General features: G+C 46.4%; 1 protein-coding gene across 10 annotated transcripts in view; it reads left to right on the top strand.

Annotated features, from left to right (window-relative positions):
- Positions 1–17,625, top strand: part of tmem45b (transmembrane protein 45B) — a 64,593-nt gene that overhangs the window by 17,145 nt on the left and 29,823 nt on the right. For 4 of the 10 annotated variants that reach the window (XR_011343247.1, XM_069894387.1, XM_069894380.1 and 1 more), the window contains 2 exons: positions 6,282–6,351; positions 9,645–9,837. Coding sequence is in view for 9 of the 10 variants with exons in the window: in XM_069894387.1 (XP_069750488.1) it covers positions 6,282–6,351; positions 9,645–9,837 (263 nt within the window). In the remaining variant the exon portion in view is untranslated. Of the gene's footprint in view, positions 1–6,281; positions 6,352–7,203; positions 7,268–9,644; positions 9,838–17,625 lie in introns of all 10 variants that reach the window. The other 6 variants (XM_069894384.1, XM_069894385.1, XM_069894386.1 and 3 more) reach the window with 3 other exon arrangements.

The following is a 17,625-nucleotide window of genomic DNA, read 5'->3' as shown; positions in this document are numbered from 1 at the left end:
ACCTCATCATGGAGTTTTACATCCACAAAAGGAGAAACTTTGTGTAGTATTTGATTTTGGAACATCATTTCAAGGAGTTTTATTGAATTCTCAACTTCTACAAGGTCCAGTCTTAACCACTTTAATAGGTGCTCTGATCAGATTTGTAATTTGCTGTAGATATTGAATCGATGTTTCATCAATTGAAAGTACCATCAGAAGATTGGGATTTTCTACGATTGTTATGGTGGCCTAATGGAGATTACAGTAAAGATATGATTGAATTCAGAATGACAGTTCATCTATTTGGAGCAACTTTATCACCGAGTTGTGCAAATTTTGTTCTCAGGAAATGTGCTGAAGATAATGAAGAACAATTTATTGCTCAAGCTATGAGCATTATCAGAAATAATTTCTATGTCGATGATTGCCTTACTTCAGTGATTTCAGAAAAAAGAAGCAATAAATCTTTATCATGTTAAAAGAGATCTGTAATAAATGAGGTTTCTTCCTTATGAAATGGATTAGCAACAGTCGAGATGTGTTGGCTGTTATTCCTGGGGCAGAAAGAGCAAAAGAGATAAAACATCTTGACTTGGATTGTGACGTTGTATCTGTCGAAAGAATTCTAGGATTGCAATGGTGTATTCAATCTGATGTTTTCAAATTCAAAATTGCTTTGAAAGGATGGCCTTTGACAAGAAGAGGTATTCTTTCAATTTTAAGTTCAATATAGGATCCTTTGGGAATATTGGCACCAGCAGTATTAATAGCCAAGAAAATTCTACAAGAATTGTGCAAAAGAAAATTTGGATGGGATGAAACTATACTAGATTCCATCGAATAAGATTGGATGAATTGGATTGAGAGTCTTGAAATGTTAGAAAGATATGAAGTCGACAGATTTTTTTAAACCTGCAGACTTTGAAATTGCCACATTTGCTCAGTTACACCACTTTGCTGATGCAAGCGAAGGTGATTTTGGAACTGTCAGTTATTTAGTGCTGTGAAATAACCAAGAGTGAATACATTGTGGATTTGTAATGGGAAAGACCAGAGTGGCTCCATTAAAGCCAGTCACCATATCTCGAATGGAGTTGACTGCTGCTTCTATGGCAAGCAAAATGAACACTATGTTAAGAGGAGAATTACAGATGGAGCAAGCAGACTTTATGCTTTGGACTGATAGTACATCAGTGCTTAAATACATTAATAACAAAACCATGAGGTTTTGTACCTTTGTGACTAACAGAGTTAATGAGATCGAGAAGGTTTAGAATGAAGATATGTTGAACAGTGGATAATCCAGTTGATATGGCTTCACGAGGATCAGAAGTTCTATCTTCTATGAAAAGAGCCAGCACATGGGTGTTCGGTCCTCAATTTCTTTTGCAATCTCAAAAAGATTGGCTTCAAAATCTTGAAAAGTTAAAAGAAATTTCAATGGAGGATCCAAAAATCCAAAACACTAATGTGAATACAATTGAAATATCTAATGAAGAAGATCAGATTATTCAATTAATTTGCTATTATTTCTCATGGTTTCATTTGAAAAAGGCAGTAACATGGATTCAATTAAAGGCTATGTTTTTACCTTGTATCAAGAGAGAAAATTTGAAGTACCAAAGGAGCTGTTATCTGACTGTTGATGAATTGGAGAATGCTGAATTAGAGATAATTCATTTTTGTCAAAGAAAAGCATTTGATAATGAGATATCAAAATGGAAGAAGAATCTGAATGTTACAGTCATGTTTGCAAGCTAAATCCTATTCTTGTAAATGATGTATTGAGAGTAGGAGGAAGATTAGAAAAAGCAATAATGCCAGAAGAAGTGAAACGTCCAATTATATTAGCTAAGGAATTTCATATTTCTGAATTAATTATTTGGCATATACATGAGGAAACAGATCATGGTGGTTGTAATCACATGTTGTCAGAACTGCGCCAGAAATATTGGACACTTGGTGATTCATCATTGATCAAAAGAATTATATCAAAATGTGTTAATTGTCGATGTGCAAATGCTAAACCTGGACAACAACAAATGCCACAGGATAGAGTTTCACCTGATGAACCCCCATTTATGTACATGGGAGTTGATTGTTTGGTCCTTTGCAAGTAAAACGAGGAACAAGTGTTGAAAAAGGATATGCAGCTATTTTTACTATGAGAGCAACTGATATTGAAGCAGCGTCATCACTTGATACAGACTCTTTTATCACTGTTCTTTGATGTTTTATCGCCAGACATGGTCAAGTAAAAGAATTACGTTTTAATAATGGATTTATATTTACAGGAGCTCAACTAGAGTTATGTAAAGCAATTCAAAACTGGAATCAACATCAAATTCATGATGCATTACTTCAAAAAGAAATTAATTGGATATTTAACCCACTTACAGGATCACATCATGCTGGTGTGTGGGAAAGAATGATTAGATGAATTCCATTTTGTATAATCAAATATTAAATGATGACAATCTTCAGTCAATATTGTGTGTGATTGAAGCTGTTTTAAATGGTTGTCCAATAACTAAAGTTTCTAGTGATTCAAATAACATCGAGGCACTTACACCGAATCATCTCTTATTTCTTAAATCGAAACCTTTAACACCTCTGGGTCAATTTCACAAAGAAGATAATTATGCAAGATGCAGATGGAGACAAGTGCAGTTTATTGAGGATTTATTCTCGAAAAAGTGGGTTAAAGAATATCTTTCATTATTACAAGAAAGACAAAAATGATCTAAAGCTAAATGCAATTTTGTATGCGGAGACATTGTAGTGGATGATTCTGCACCAAGAAATTTTTGGTGGCTGGGAAAAATTGTGGGAACAGTTCTGGACAAAAAAAATTTTGTTCGACAAGTGCGGATTAAAACCAAGATTGGTTTCTTAAATCGATCTATTACTAAAATTTGTCTTTTACAAGAAGCAGAAAGTTTTGATTTTTAATTTTATACTTATCATATTTACTTTTGTATCTGTAATAGTAATTATTATGTATTAGTCATTAATGTCTATTATAATAATTAGGGGCCAGAATGAAGAGGTTAAAACCTTGTGTTTATGATTTATGGTTGTTTTCTGACTATCCCTTTAAGGATTCATTGTTTTTGTAGAGTTACCATAGTATGACATCATATGTTGTAATATCCAAGTGGACAAGTAGCTCATTCTCATTCTTGGAATAGCCGTGGAAGGAGAGTAAGCTCACTTGAGAAACCTTTCTTTGACTTTATCATCATTATTAATCATTTATTATTATTTTAATTCTTTTAAATTTGTTTGGAGTATCATTATCATTTACAATATGCTTTATTTTACTCATCATTGTGAAGTGTGAAGCTATGAAAATGTTTACTTGCTTTTATCAATGACAAATTAAAGCTATTTGAGCTTCAATTACAACATTTGATTTATTTGGATGAATAAAATACAATTTGGAATATCGAGGCTTACTCCTCATGGAAGATGACATGTTTGAGATTGGGAAATATTAGTTTTGACTGGGAAGTGTCATCTACACACTGGTTCTATTTTCCAGATGGGAGTCAATCATCCAACCTACTGCCCTGACAGTCTGGAACACAGCCCATGCCTCACTAAGTTTAAAGCCTCCTGCGTATCACAGGCAAACTTTCCTCCAAGGATATTGTTCACCCACCAGTTCAGATGCAACTCTCCCCTCTTGCACAGGTCGCCCCAACCCAACAAGTGATCCTAATACCTGAAGCCTGCTTGCCACACCAGCCCTTTGGCCACATGCTCCTCTGTCCTATCAATTTCTATAGTTTTTACCAACATGTGTTATGAGGAAGAATTTCAAGATTACAACCTTAGAGATTCTGCTTTTCAATATTCTACCTAACTCCTTAAATACTCTTTCCAGGACCCCATCTTTCTTACCCATGTAGTTATCACCAACAATGAAATATAACCATCAACTCTTCACCCCCTCCTTTCAGATATATTCTGCACCAAGAAGGTGGCATGGTTAGCATTGCAGCCAGCACAATGCTATTGCAGTGCCGGTGATCCGGTCTTGAATCTGACACTGTCTGAAAGGAGTTTGTACATTCTTCCCTTGTCTGAGTGGGCTTCCTCCCACCCACCAGAATGTACAGGGGTTGTAATTGGGGCATTTGGGGGTCATGGGCTCCTGGGCAGAAAGGGCTGTATGGCTAAATTTTTAAAATTAATTAAAATTTTTAGAAAATGTAAATTTACAACATTGTTGGCTCTTGCTTAGGACCATGGAAACATTTGTCCTGTGCCCTGTCACTGCAGCATGCCTGGAATTTGAAGACATTGACCTTCTCAGTTCCACCACAGGGCCAGTCATGGCACCACCAACAGCTGCTGCTGCTTTCCCCTGAGCCCATTCTCTTCAGCAGTGTCCAAGGTGGTACACCTGTTCGAGAGGGGGATACCCTCAGGGGCTTGTGCACGGCCTGCCTCCCTTCCTGGCAGTTCAGCTGAACCTGCAGAATGACCATGCCCCTGAAATTGCTTCCTGTAACACATTCTGCCTTCTCGGTGAAGTCTGACCACTGCAACGGCCTGTCCATGCACTGAAAGGAGTTTCCGCTGCAGCTCAACACCTTCCTGCAAACAGAGTCTTCGGGGACACTTGATCGCTCGCTGACCCTCCTCATTTCACACGAGGAGCACAGCCCTCTGCTGACTGCCGTTTCTGCCCTCCGTCACTCCTCCATTCAAAGGGAAAGGAAAGTCATCACTCAGCCTTCTCACTGAAGCCTCCTTCATCAGAGCCTCTACATTTAAACCTCGGAACAGCCTGCTCCAAAGGGGCAACTCCAGGATGGCTGCTTCCCTTTTATATGCTGTTCTGGGGGGAACTTTGGCTTCTCTAACACATCCTTTTTAAAATCCGCTCTGGAACCTGCCACAAAGCCTGTCAGGAAGAAGCATCGAATCACCATGACGTATTCTCCCCACGTTGCCATCAGCTCCCCAAACGATCTCCAGTTCCATGTTGTACTCAGGCCATTTAACATGCCAGTCAGCATACCTCTGGGATGTGGAAGGAAGCCAGAGGGCATGGGGAGCACGTGCAAACTCCACAGACAGCACTGGAGGTAGCAACTCAACTAAAGTAGAACTGTGCCTCTATTGAAAGCAATCTGTTGTTTGACTTTCCTATTACCTCCCAGGACATTTTTTTGGAAAATAAATATTTTTTTCTGTCCTATCTGATCTCAGAAGTAATTTTCCTTATTGCCTTAAATTTATTATTTAAAACAATTTAGACGTACAGCACAGTAACAGGCCATTTTGTCCCACGAGTCTGTGCTGCCCAACTTACACCACCAGTACATTTCAAACAGTGGGAGGAAACCGGAGTCCCCGGAGAAAACCCATGCAGACATGGGGAAAACGTACAAACTCCTTACAGACAGCGCGGGATTCTAACCCGACCTGATCTCGGTCACTGGCGCTGTAAAGGCGTTGTGTTAACAGCTTCACCAACCATGCAAAATTTGTGAACGGGAGTTTCATCCTTTAAGAAGTTTATTTTCTTCCAGTCTATTTTCAGTGGATGGCTGCAAATTGAATAGACAACTGACATGCTGTTCTCTCTATCGGTATTGATGATAGTCCACAGCTTTCTTGCCAGCTTTACTTTAACTCAAAAATAGTTTTCACATGATTTTAGACTGAGCTTGTGCTTCTGATCACTCAGTGTGGAGTACAGTTCTGTCCACAGGTTCCTGCAGGCTGTTCTGAACTTTGTAATCCAGAAATCACTTTCATATAACCACAGCACACAAACAGGCCCATCTAGTCTGCGATCAACAATTATTCTGCCAAGTCCTACCAACCTGCACCTGGACCATACCCCTTCCATCCATGTACCTTTGCTTAAATGTAGAAAATGAGCCTACATTCACCAATTCAGCTGGCAGTCGAATAAAGAACAAATTAGCGACCTGGATTCAGTGGGGAGCTGATGAGGCACAGCACAGCACGTGACACCTGAGCCCAAAGATCCCATTAGATCACACTCTCAGCTCACCCAGCACCAAGGCTTGGGTGAAGCAGGTAGTGTCTATTTGTGTCTGTCTGTCTCTCTCTCTCACTCACTCATTCACTCACTCACTCACTCACTCACAACAGGTATGTGGATAGGTCAGGAAAGTAGCTCCAGCAGCTGTGACTTTACTAAAGGTGATGCAGAGCTAATCCTAATACTTAATTTTTATTAGTTAAGGCATGGTAAAAGCCGATTCCGACCTGAATTACACCTGAATTAACCTACAATCCCTTGCGTTTTGAAGGGTGAGAGGAAACTGGAGCACCAGGGGAAAACAAAACATACAAACGTTACAGACGGCGCCAGATTTGAACGTGAGTTACTGGCGCTGTAACAGCTAACCACTGTGCTAACTGAGTTCAAACCTACCTTAACATTACACCGAAGAACAGAGGCATTTAATGTTTATGATACCTGTAGGCCCCTCCCCTGCAGTGTGGGGTGTCCTGGACACCTATGGATATTTGGTTGACACAACTTGCCTTTTTTTTTTAATTATTTTTATTTTCCAGACTCATGCAAATCTAAGCAAACAATATGGTACATTTTCCTTCCACACAATATATTTCCCAGAGTCCAGCATTTTCCCCCCTCCCTTCCCTTATTCCCTCCCCTCCCTTCTCTCATAAGTTATACAGAAGCACAACTACATAAGAAAACAACCTGCTACAGGCCCCAGATATTAAATAAACAATGAAAATGAGAATAAAAATTAAAATTAAACTAAAACATACGTTGTCTGAGCCACGACCCCCCCCCCCCCACTCCAGTTCACTCCCTCCTTTATATGCCTAATGGCATGGGTTTTCTCCCCTCATTACTCAAAGCTCAAGGCTCATCGGGGTGAGGTGGACATGGTTCATATCTGAGCACCTATGTGCTCCAGATTCAGTTGCCACACTTCAATGAATGTGCCATACCTCCTCCTCAAGTTATGAGGAATCTTCTGCAAGGAAATGCAACTCTGCATTTCCACATTCCGTCATGCAATACTAAGCAGAGAGTTGGACTTCCACGTGATCACTGTACACTTCCTAGCTACTAACAAGGCGACCTTCACAAACCAAATTTGGTGTTCGGACAGTCAAAACTGTGTTTTCCAATATCTCCCAGAAGCTGCAATTCTGGATCCCATTAAAAATGCACTTTGGTAATTTTTTTTTCAGAATGTGCCCCAGGTTCCCCCAGAAGGATCTCACCTTTGGATATAGCCAGATGGAGCAGACAAAGGTTCCAAACTCTACACCACTTCTAAAGCACTTGCCGAAATTTCTGACTTTGATTTATGTAATTTTTACGGTGTGAGATATAACTGATGCAGGAAATTATACTGCATCAGCATGTATCTGGTGTTGACAATTCCCGTCATGCCAGGAACACTCAACACAGGTTTGTGTGTGGAAGGTCATGTTTGACCAATCTTGTTGAATTTTTTGAAGAGGTGAAGGGAAAGCAGCAGATGTTGTCTATATGAACTTCAGTAAGGTCTTTGATAAGGTTCCACATGGAAGGTTAGTTAGGAAGGTTCAGTCGCTAGGTATTAACTTTGAGATAGTCAAATGGATTCAACAGTGGCTGGAAGGGAGATGCCAGAGAGTCGCAGTGGATACCTGTCTGTCAGGCTGGAGGCCGGTAACAAGTGGTGTGCCTCAGGGATCTGTACTGGGTCACTTGCTGTATGTCATTTCCATTAATGATTTGGATGATGGGGTGCTAAATCGGATTAGTAAAATAGGTGGAATTGTGGATAATGAAGAAGGTTTACAAAATTGCAGAGGGATTTGGACTGCTTTGAAGAGTGGGCTGAAAGATGGTAGATGGAGTTTAATGCTGAGAAGTGTAAGGTGCTTCATTTTAGAAGGAATAATCAAAACAGGACAGAGGTAGTAAATGGGAGGGCACTGAGGAATGCAGTGGAGCAGAAAGATCTAGGTTCATCACTCCCTAAAGGTGGAATCTCATGTGGATAGAGTGGTGAAGAAATGTTTTAGTATGATGGCCTTTATAAATCAAACCATAGAATACAGGAGTTGGGAGGTGATGTTGAGACTGTTCAAGGCATTGGTGAGGCCAAATCTGGAATACTGTGTGCAGTTCAGGTCACTGAATCGTAGGAAGGATATCAACACATAGAGAAAATGCAGAGAAGATTTATGAAAATGTCACCTGGGTTTCAGAATTTAAATTACAAAGAAAGATTGAGCAGATTAGGTCTTTATTCCTTGGAGCGGAGAAGGTTGAGGGGGGATTTGATAGAGGTATTTAAGATTATGAGAGTTGATGTGAGTAAGCTTTTTCCCTTGAGGGTAGGAGAGATTGAAACAAGAGGTCATGAGTTCAGAGTTAAGGGGCAAAAGTTTAGAACTAACATGAGGGGAAACTTCTTCACTCAGAGAGTGGTGGCAGTGTGGAATGAGCTTCCAGGAGAAGTAGTGGCGGCAAGGTCCATTTTGTCATTTAAGGAAAAATTGAATAGGTATATGGATGGGAGGGGAATGGAGGATTATGGGCAGGGTGCAGATAGGTGGCCCAATATTATTTCTTAAAATCTCGCAGTTTCGGGCCCCTAATTTGTATTCCCATGTCAACTTTTCCATGGAGATCTGAGCCCGCTTGCCATTCCACAACTTGCCTTTTTGTAGAGCATCTTCAGCACTGATGTTGGAATGTTTGTTGTCCAACCATTAGCACAACCAAGATGCTTGGTTGGAAGAAAATTCAGCATTCTATTAACTTGTCTGCAGCTTTGATGATGTTCCCAAATTTGGAATAACCAAAACTATCTAGTTAATGTAACGACATATCTTTGATAACATTATCATAGCAGAGGTTCAGAAAAAAAGATCTTTTATTGGTGTAAACACCTCGAATTATCAATAAAGGAACTATTCGAAACATTGACTGATCAGCTCTCTCCATGGCTATTGTCTGACCCACTGAGCCCATCTCTTTGTTCACTCCAGGGTATTCCTTTAGCTGACAGCATCTTTGAAAAGTTTAACACCGACACTGCATTCCCCACAGTTTATTGTGGGTGATGTTTTGGCCAGTTTGGGCTAATGCTCTGGTTTAACCATAAAGAAAGGCTGAAAGGGTTCAGCCCTTCCAGAAATGGACTTGGAGAAAGGGGAGTGGAAGTCAGAGGTAGGTTGAGTGAAGGAAGGAACCAACATCAACGTTCATGAAACCTTCTCCTTGTGACTCAGTGAGGAGTGATCAGAGCTGAACTGGGACCGTTTGAAATAAGCAGGAGTGGTCAGAGCCAGAATAAACGAATGCAGAAAGTGTTGGAGATAGGCAGCAGGTCAAACATCAGGAGGGTCACTGACATGAAAACATCAACCCTGCAATTCTCCTCCATGGATGGTGCAAGGCCACTATTCTCTCCTCTTTCTGCAGTATTTGACCAGACTGGCTCCCATAATAACTCATTTTATTTGGACTTAGGGAAGTCAGAAGGCAAATTGATCAACCGCAGTGAAAATTAGATGATTGGGACTTGGAAGCCAATGGATGGAATGGGAAGAGGGAGAAAAGAAATTGATGATTGTGTTGCTGAGGACAAGAGCCAAAACAACGTGCTTAACTATTATTCTGCTCCCGACAGGTCTCACTGCAGTCACTGATGGCAAACTTCAAAGGGCACGCACTCCCTGGCAGCTTCTTTCTGCTCTTTGGTCTCTGGTGGTCAGTGAAATATCCACTCAAATTCTTAACAAAGAAAGGCAAGTCATCCAAGCAGTGCTTCAACCGTGAGGAGCTCGTGGAGGGGGTGGTGAAGACCATTTTCTCATTGGTGGGTGAGTACGCTGAGTCCTTGGGGTAATTACAGCTGATGAGAAGGCCTTCGTAAAAGATGGAGCAGCTTTCTTACAGTGATCAAGCCAATATGGTGAACACAGGCACGTTACTGAATGCACTATCCTTCTGGACATAGTATCACCACCATGAAAGAACACACAAATCCTGGAGCCCTTCATCAAGGTGTGGGGAAGCATGAGAGATGTCCAAACAAAAGGGGGAAGGTAGTGGTGAGGGTGGGAGATGATAGGTGGAGGAGGGGAGGACCACATGAAGGGGAGGGGGAGGAGTCTAGACTAGGTGGAGAGAGAAAGGAAGTAGGAATTGGAATAACTAGTTAAAGGAGGGAGGGGGGGGAAAGGGAAGTAGATTAGTAGAATGCAGTGAACTCAATGCTCATGACCTAGAGTTGGAGGGGGCCCAGACGATAAATGAGGTGTTGTTCCTCCAATCTGCGGGTGGTCAGGGAGGGGTCATGTGAAAGGTCATGGACAGACATGTGAGCTTGAGAGTGTGACTCAGAATTGAAATGGTTGGCTATGAGGAGGTCACTTTTGTTGCAGAGGGAGAGGAGGTGCTGGGCGAAGTGATCTCCTAACCTGCGACCGGTCTCTCTGAAGTAGAGAAAGCCACAGAGGGTGCACCGGATGCAGTAAATGAGTTCTTTGGAGGTACAGGTGAAGTGTTGCTTCACCTGAAAGGTCCGTTTGGGACCTCGGACCGTGGTGAGGGAGGAGGGGTGTGTGCAGGTATTACACCTCCTACAACCACAGTGGAAGGTGCTGGGGGGGGGGCGATGGGTGGGGAGGGAAGAATGCACAAGGGAGTCACAGAGGGAACGGTCCCTATTGAAGGCTGAGAGGGGAGGGGAAGGAAAAATGTGTCCGGTGGTGGGGTCCTATAGTAAGTGCCGGAAATTCCAGCTGATAATGTGGATGCGGAGGCTGGTGGGGTGGTAGGTGAGGACAAGGGGGATTCTGTGTTTATAGTTTCTAGGGGCAGATGGGGCCAGGGCAGATGGAGGAGATGCGGGTGAGGGCCGAGTTAATAGAGGTGGAGGGGAAGCCATGTTTGTGGAAGAAGGCAGACATTTCAGAGGCTCTGGACTGAAGACCTCATCTTGGGAGCAGATGCGGCAGAGATGGAGAAATTTAGAGAAGGGGATGGGGTCCTTGCCGGGGACCGGATGTGAGGACGAGTCGTCCAGGTAGTTGTGGGAGTTAGAGGGTTTGTAATAAATGTCAGTGGAGACAGAAAGATCCAGAAAAGGGAGAGTTTGATTGGAGATGGACCAGGTGAGTTTGAGGTCAGGGTGGAAATTGACCATGAAATTGATGAGCTCATCGCGGGTGCATGACACTGCCCTGATGTAGTTGTCGATGTACCGAAGAGTTGGGGGGGGGGGTCTTGCCTGTGTAGGCTTGGAGCATATTTTGCTCCGTAAACAGCCAGGCAAATCTGGGACCCATATGTGTACCCATAGCTACTCCTTTAATCTGGAGGTAGTGGGATGAGTTGAAGGAAAAATTGTTAAGGGTGAGGACAAGTTCTGCCAGGCAGAGAAGGGTGGTGGTGGAAGGTGTCTGCTCAGGTCTGAGGTCCAGGAAAAAGCAAAGTGCCTTCTGTGTGGGGAATGGAAGTGTAAAGGGATTGGATGTGAAGATGATCCATTTTGGGGAATCTGACATCTTGGAATTCATACTCTCAAGCTCACATGTCTGTCCATGCCTTTCACACGATCCCATCCTGACCACAGGAGGAACAACACCTCATTTTTCGTCTGGGCCCCCTCCAACCCCAAGGCATGAACATTGAGTTCACTGCATTCCAATAATAAACTTGCCTTTTTTTCCCCCTCCTCCTTTAACTAGTTATTCCAGTTCCTACTTCCTTTCTCTGTCCACCCAGCCTAGACTCCTCCCCCCCACCTCCATTCCTACGGTCTTCCGCTCCCCCACCTCCACCTATCATCTCACCACCCCCTCCCCCCTTTTGTTCGGACATCTCTCATGCTCCCCCACACTTTGATGAAGGGCTCAGGCCTGAAACGTTGGTTCTGTATCTTTACTGTTGCTACATAAAGGCACCGTTTGACCTGTTGAGTTTCTCCAGCATTTGTGTGTTTTTTCACTTAACCACGGTGTCAACAGAATCCTGTGTTTTGCCACTAGTATCACCACCATATAATGACACACACTTGCCTAGGAATTCATTTGCTCTGTATTGGGACCACTAGGAGAGATTGCCAGTTCCCCAGTGTTGACTGAATTCCATGGAAGGAGAGTTGGATTGGAATCAAAGAGCAAACACACCAGCAGGTTTGTGCCAGGAAACACTCTCTTGCATTATTGGTCACGAGGTTTCTTCAGAGCAGTTGAACTGGACATGCAGTGATCATTGAGGAAAAACACAGAAATGCTGGGGGGACACGGCCGGTCTCACAGCATCCGCAGGAGGGAAAGATATATTACCAACGTTTCGGGCCTGAGCCCTTCTTCAAGCGAAAAGCAGGCAGGCGACTGAATAAAGACAGGGAGAGAAACGGAGAAGAATGGGAGGGGGAGAAGTCCAAACCAACAGCTGAAAGGTGTTAATTGTGGGAGTCCTGGAGTTGAACAGTGTGTGAGGCGTTGGATGGGTGGGGGTGGGCGGGTTCGTTACCCCACGGTTGGAGTGAGTCCGGGTGCCTGGGGTTGTCTTGGGTGTCCCACAGCTGACTGGATTCAGGGGAGTGTGTCAGGCTGGCATGGTCCTGGGATGAAGGATGCTGTTGTGCTGTGGTGGGTGGTCCTGATGGTGCCAGGTCCCTGGTTGAGATGGTGTCCTCTCTGCCACTGGGGTACCTGATGTAGGCGTAGTTGTGGTTTGTGTGTAGGAGGAACACCTGCTCGACCAGGGGTTTGGCCTTGTGGACCCGCACGTGTCTACGCAGGAGCACTGGTCTCAGGGACGTGAGCCATGCTAGGAGTGATGTTCCTGTCGCCGATTTCCTGGGGAAGGAAAACAGGCATTCATGGGGGTTCTTGTTGGTAGCTGTGTACAGGATTGACCTAATGGCATGGAGTGCCTCAGAGAGGGTGTCCTGCTAGTACTCTACGGACCACCCCTTAGACTTAAGGGCCAGGAGGACTGCCTTCCAGATTACCCCATTTTCACGCTCCACCTGTCCATTACCTCTCGGGTTGTAACTAGTCGTGTGACTAGTCGCGATGCCCCTTGATATCAGATACTGGCACGTTTCCTCACTCATGAAGCTAGACCCACAGTCACTGAGGATAAATCCGAGGTAGCCGAACATGGTGAAGATCTGTCTCAGTGCCCTGATGATGGTGGCCGTGGAGGTGCCTGGGCAAGGAATAGCGAAAGGGAACCGGGAGTACTCGTCTATGACCATGAGGAAATAGACATTCTGATTTGTGGAAGGCAGGGAGCTGAGGCGCTCAAAGGACTGAGTGGCCTTTACGACGTGGGCCTGGGGCGGGCGGAAGAACCAGGGCTTGCATTCCACAGAGACCCGGCACGTCTCAGTCATGGTCCTGATGTCCCTGATGGTGTACAGGAGGTTTCAGGACTTGATAAAGTGGTATAAGTGGGTGACACCCGGGTGGCAGAGAGATTCGTACAGGGTCTGCAGCTGGTTGTCGTGGAGCGATGCACAGGTCCGGAAGAGGGCGTCGGGGGAGTCGGTAAACTTTCCCAGACAGTACAAGATGTCGTAGCTGTACATTGTCAGCTCGACTGTCCAGCGTAAGATCTTATCATTCTTGATCTTGCCTTTGTGGGTGGTGTTGAACATGAACGCCACTGCCCACTGGTCGGTGAGGAAGATGATCCTCCTGTCAGCTAGGTAGTGGCGCCAATAGTGGACCGAATCCATGATCGCCTGGGCCTCCTTTTCAATGGCATAGTGCTCTGGCTCGAAACCGTGGAGGGTCCTGGAAAAGAAGGCAACAGGGCGTCCCTCCTGGTTAAGGGTAGCGGCGAGGGCCACATCTGAGGCATCGCTCTCCACCTGGAAGGGGAAGTCCTCGTCCATGACATGCATCGTGGCCCCTGCGATTTCCTGCCTGATGCACATTAAGGCTGCCTGCACCTCAGGTGGGAGGGGAAAGGTCGTGGCCTGGGCCAGTCCTTGTCTGAGTAGTAAGAGAATAAGCCAAGGAACCTGCGGAGGGCTTTGAGCATGGGGGGAAGGGGCAGCTCCATTAATGTGAGCATCTGTTCTGGATCCAGGCCAATGACACCATGTGCCAAATGTACCCCAGGATGGCGAGGCGGATGGCGCTGAACACGCACTTCTCTTTATTTTAAATGAGGTTCAGCTCCTCGGCCGTTCGGAGAAATTTCTCCAGGTTTGTATCGTGGTCCTGCTAGTCGTGACTGCAGATGGTGACATTATCCAGGTACAGGAAAATCACCTTTAGCTTGTGCCAGTCTACCATGCAATCCATCTCCCGCTGGAAGACGGAGACCCTGTTCGTAACCCCCAAATGGAACTTGGTGGAACTGGTTGAAGCACCTGTCCGCCTTGAAGGTGGTATAAGGCTTGTCCCGCTGGGGACAAGAGTGGCTGGGGAGTTGGTGATAGGCTGACTTCAGGTCAATCGTGGAGAAGTCCTGGTAGCGGGCTATCTCATTGACCATGTTGGCTATCCTTGGTAAGGGGTAGGCGTCCAGCTGGGTGTAACAGGTTGATGGTCTGACTGTAATTCATGACCACGTTCGGCTTGCTGCCCACCTTGACCACCAGGACTTGAGCTCTCCATGGGCTGCTGCTGGGCTCTATGACACCTTCTGCAGGAAGCCGCTGCACCTCTGGCCCTGATATAGTCTCTATCTGTGGTGCAATAGCGCCTACTTCTGGCAGCTATCTGCTTGCAGTCTGGCGTGAGGTGTGAGAAGAGGGTGGGAGGAGCGATGCGCAGTGTGGAGCGGCCGCAGGTTGGCCGGGGCTGATTGGATGGTGCGCTGTGGAGCATGGGTGGGGGTAGCGCCCCCCAAATGTGAGGGTGACACTCTGCAGGTGACATTGGAAGTCTAAGCCCAGGAGGACTGGTGCACAGAGTTTGGGCATCACCAGGTGCCTAAACCCGGTGTATGTCTTCCCCCCTGCCCCCCCACAGTCAGATCGGCAGAGTAGTGCCCGAGGGTGTTAATGGTTTGGACCTGAGCAGCGAAGGCGGTAGAGAAGGTGGTGGGATGGATTTTGTTTCAGGGAGTGAGCCTTGTTTGGGTGAATGAAACTCTCGGTGCTGCCACTGTCGATTAGGCACTTTGTCACCTGCCTATTGATCTCAATGTCCATCATGGAGCGCCCAAGGCCATGAGGGATGTCTCTGGACAATGTGGTGACCGCTAGGACCATCTTGGGGTCCGAGTCATCATTCCCCGATGGTGGAGGCAAGTTGCGGCCAGCAGCATATTCTGCAGGCGTGGGGTGTGTCACGAGAGATGAGTGTTGGCCAGTGGTGCTCTCCATAGGAGTGGTGTGTCAGGTGGCAATCGGAGGCATCTGGAGGCATGGGGTGCATCGGTAGGGAAGTCTGGTCAGCGCCCGTGTTGACCACGTCATCATCATTGTCGGTGCTGTGCTCATTGTAGGCCTGGGAGGGCCAGGGCGGCTGTGGCGCCTGCACCTGTCCAGCACAAAATGGCAGTGCCTCGTGTGGGTATGTGGCGGTGGCATCACTGGCCTTTCTCCCTGGCTGTGTAAATTGCGCTGGGGAAGTGACATCCTGCCATCAGCTGTCGGAGCTGGTGACATCATCGCGGGCAGCAGAAGTGATGCCATTGTAGTCCACAGATGTGGTGGCGCTGGTGAGATCAAGGGCTGGTCTGGGTGTATGGCGTGCATGCGGCGATCATTGCTAGCGAAGCCAGAAGTAGGGTTGCAGAGGTTGGGGAGGCCGGAAGTTCCTGCAAGGGCAATGGCGTCACCTGGCAATTGCACGTGCCCGGGTTCCAGGAGGGAGGGGGTTGGTTGTAGAGGGCTGCTGAGCTGCTGGCAGGGTTTGAAAAGCATACCTTGGCGAAGTGCCCTTTCTTGCTGCATCTTGAACAGTACTGATTTCTGGCGCAATTGTCAATCTGACCCACACTGGGACCCACAGTACTTACAAGGGCGTGGGGCACCCGCAGCAGTGATGTTCTTGTCCACCATCTGGTTTTGGTCCACAGCTGCTGTCTGTGCTGACCACGTGGAGACCTGGGGAAGCCTGGAGTCGAAGGCTTTGATGTGGAGGGCTGCTGCCTCCAGGGCTTGGACCACCTCCACTGTTTTGGCCAGGGAGTAGATATTGTCCTCCAGCAGCTTCTGCCTGATGGCTCTCGAGCGTAGACCCGGACGCAGGTGTCCCTGAACAATCTTTTGACTTCCCTTTCGTTCACCCTGGGTTCTGCCAGGCATGATTGGGCTAACTCATGTAGGGCTCCCAGGTAGGACTCGGCCATCTCTCTGGGAAGCTGGGCATGAATATTCAGAAGGTACCTTACAAAGACCACATTTTTGGGAGGTTTCTAGGATGTTCATTGCTTCAGAGTACTCAGTGGAGTCTTTGAGGGCCTGGAAAGCTCGGGGACCCAGCTTCGAGCAGAGTAAGACAAGCCTTTTCCTGTCGGAGTCTAGGATGTTGTCGGCGTGTGCCTTGATGATCGCTTCGACCATGTGCCTCCAGATTTTGAAGCATGCCTGTGCTTCAAGATGGCGTTCATCGACTTCGAGGCACCCGGCGCTCAGGAGCTTCTCCATTACAGTTTCAAATTTTATGTAGAAAAAATTGTGATGCCCTATCGAGCAGAAAAGCAGACACAAAACATAAAGTCTGTTCAACAGGCTTTATTCTACATAAACTTCCACAGAGCTGGCTGTGAGAGTGCTGTGCAAAGCTCTGAGACTGACCTCGAGGGGCCGGAACTATTTATATCCTGGAGGGTGATTGACAGCCGACTGGATGGGGCATGGTCCATTCAGGTCAGCTGATTGACAGTCGGCCAGGTGTTGCCAATCTCTCCAATAATGGGCAATCCTTTATAGTTCCCATAATGTGGCACCTAATTTCGTCCTCAGCTCGGAGGGTAAGGAGTTCGCGGATCTCTCTATCCCCCCAACTCACAGACATCGTAATCCTACCCTGTTGCTTTAAACCACACATGTCAAACTCTGGCCCGCGGGCCAGGTCCGCAAGATCATATTAAATATATATTAGAGTTGGCGCCAGTATAGCGCATGCACACTGAAGGTGAAAATGAAGACACCGGAGGTGTGGAGGGATCTCAGAGTCCCGAATCCCGGGGATCGGAGCGCCGCACTCAGCCCGCCAAGTTCCCGGACACACAGACGCGGCTGGAGTTGGGGACCATCCTCGCTGGGCCTGCGCTTCAGCGGCGACGCTGGACCGAACATCTCGTTGGCGATGCCTTCCCCCTCGCTCCGTGCGCGGCGGACCCTGCCTCCTGCTCCTTTTGTTGGAGACGAGCCCGGCGCCGTGAGATCGCAGTTTAATCCCTCTCCAACCATGGGAGGGGGTTGGGAGCAACGCGCTCTTCTCAGCCAATTCCTCCACCGCCCCAGACGCCGGCGTTTCAACGGGGGGGTTCGGGTGCCTTCGTCAGGCCACCGACCTGTTGGTCCAAGACAAGGGGAGAGTGTACAAACTCCACACAGACAGCACCTGAACTCGGGTGAACGTGGAGCTGCGACCCCACATTCCACATCAGGACTGTGTGTAAGATTGGGAGCAGTGAGACGGAAGCTTATTTTGTTCCTGTGATTTAAGCCTTTCTTGGGG

The sequence above is a fragment of the Narcine bancroftii genome, chromosome 8 (assembly GCF_036971445.1).
Source record: "Narcine bancroftii isolate sNarBan1 chromosome 8, sNarBan1.hap1, whole genome shotgun sequence".
NCBI lineage: Eukaryota > Metazoa > Chordata > Chondrichthyes > Torpediniformes > Narcinidae > Narcine > Narcine bancroftii.
Note: the sequence above shows the minus strand (reverse complement) of the source record. Positions and strands in the feature narration are given on the sequence as shown.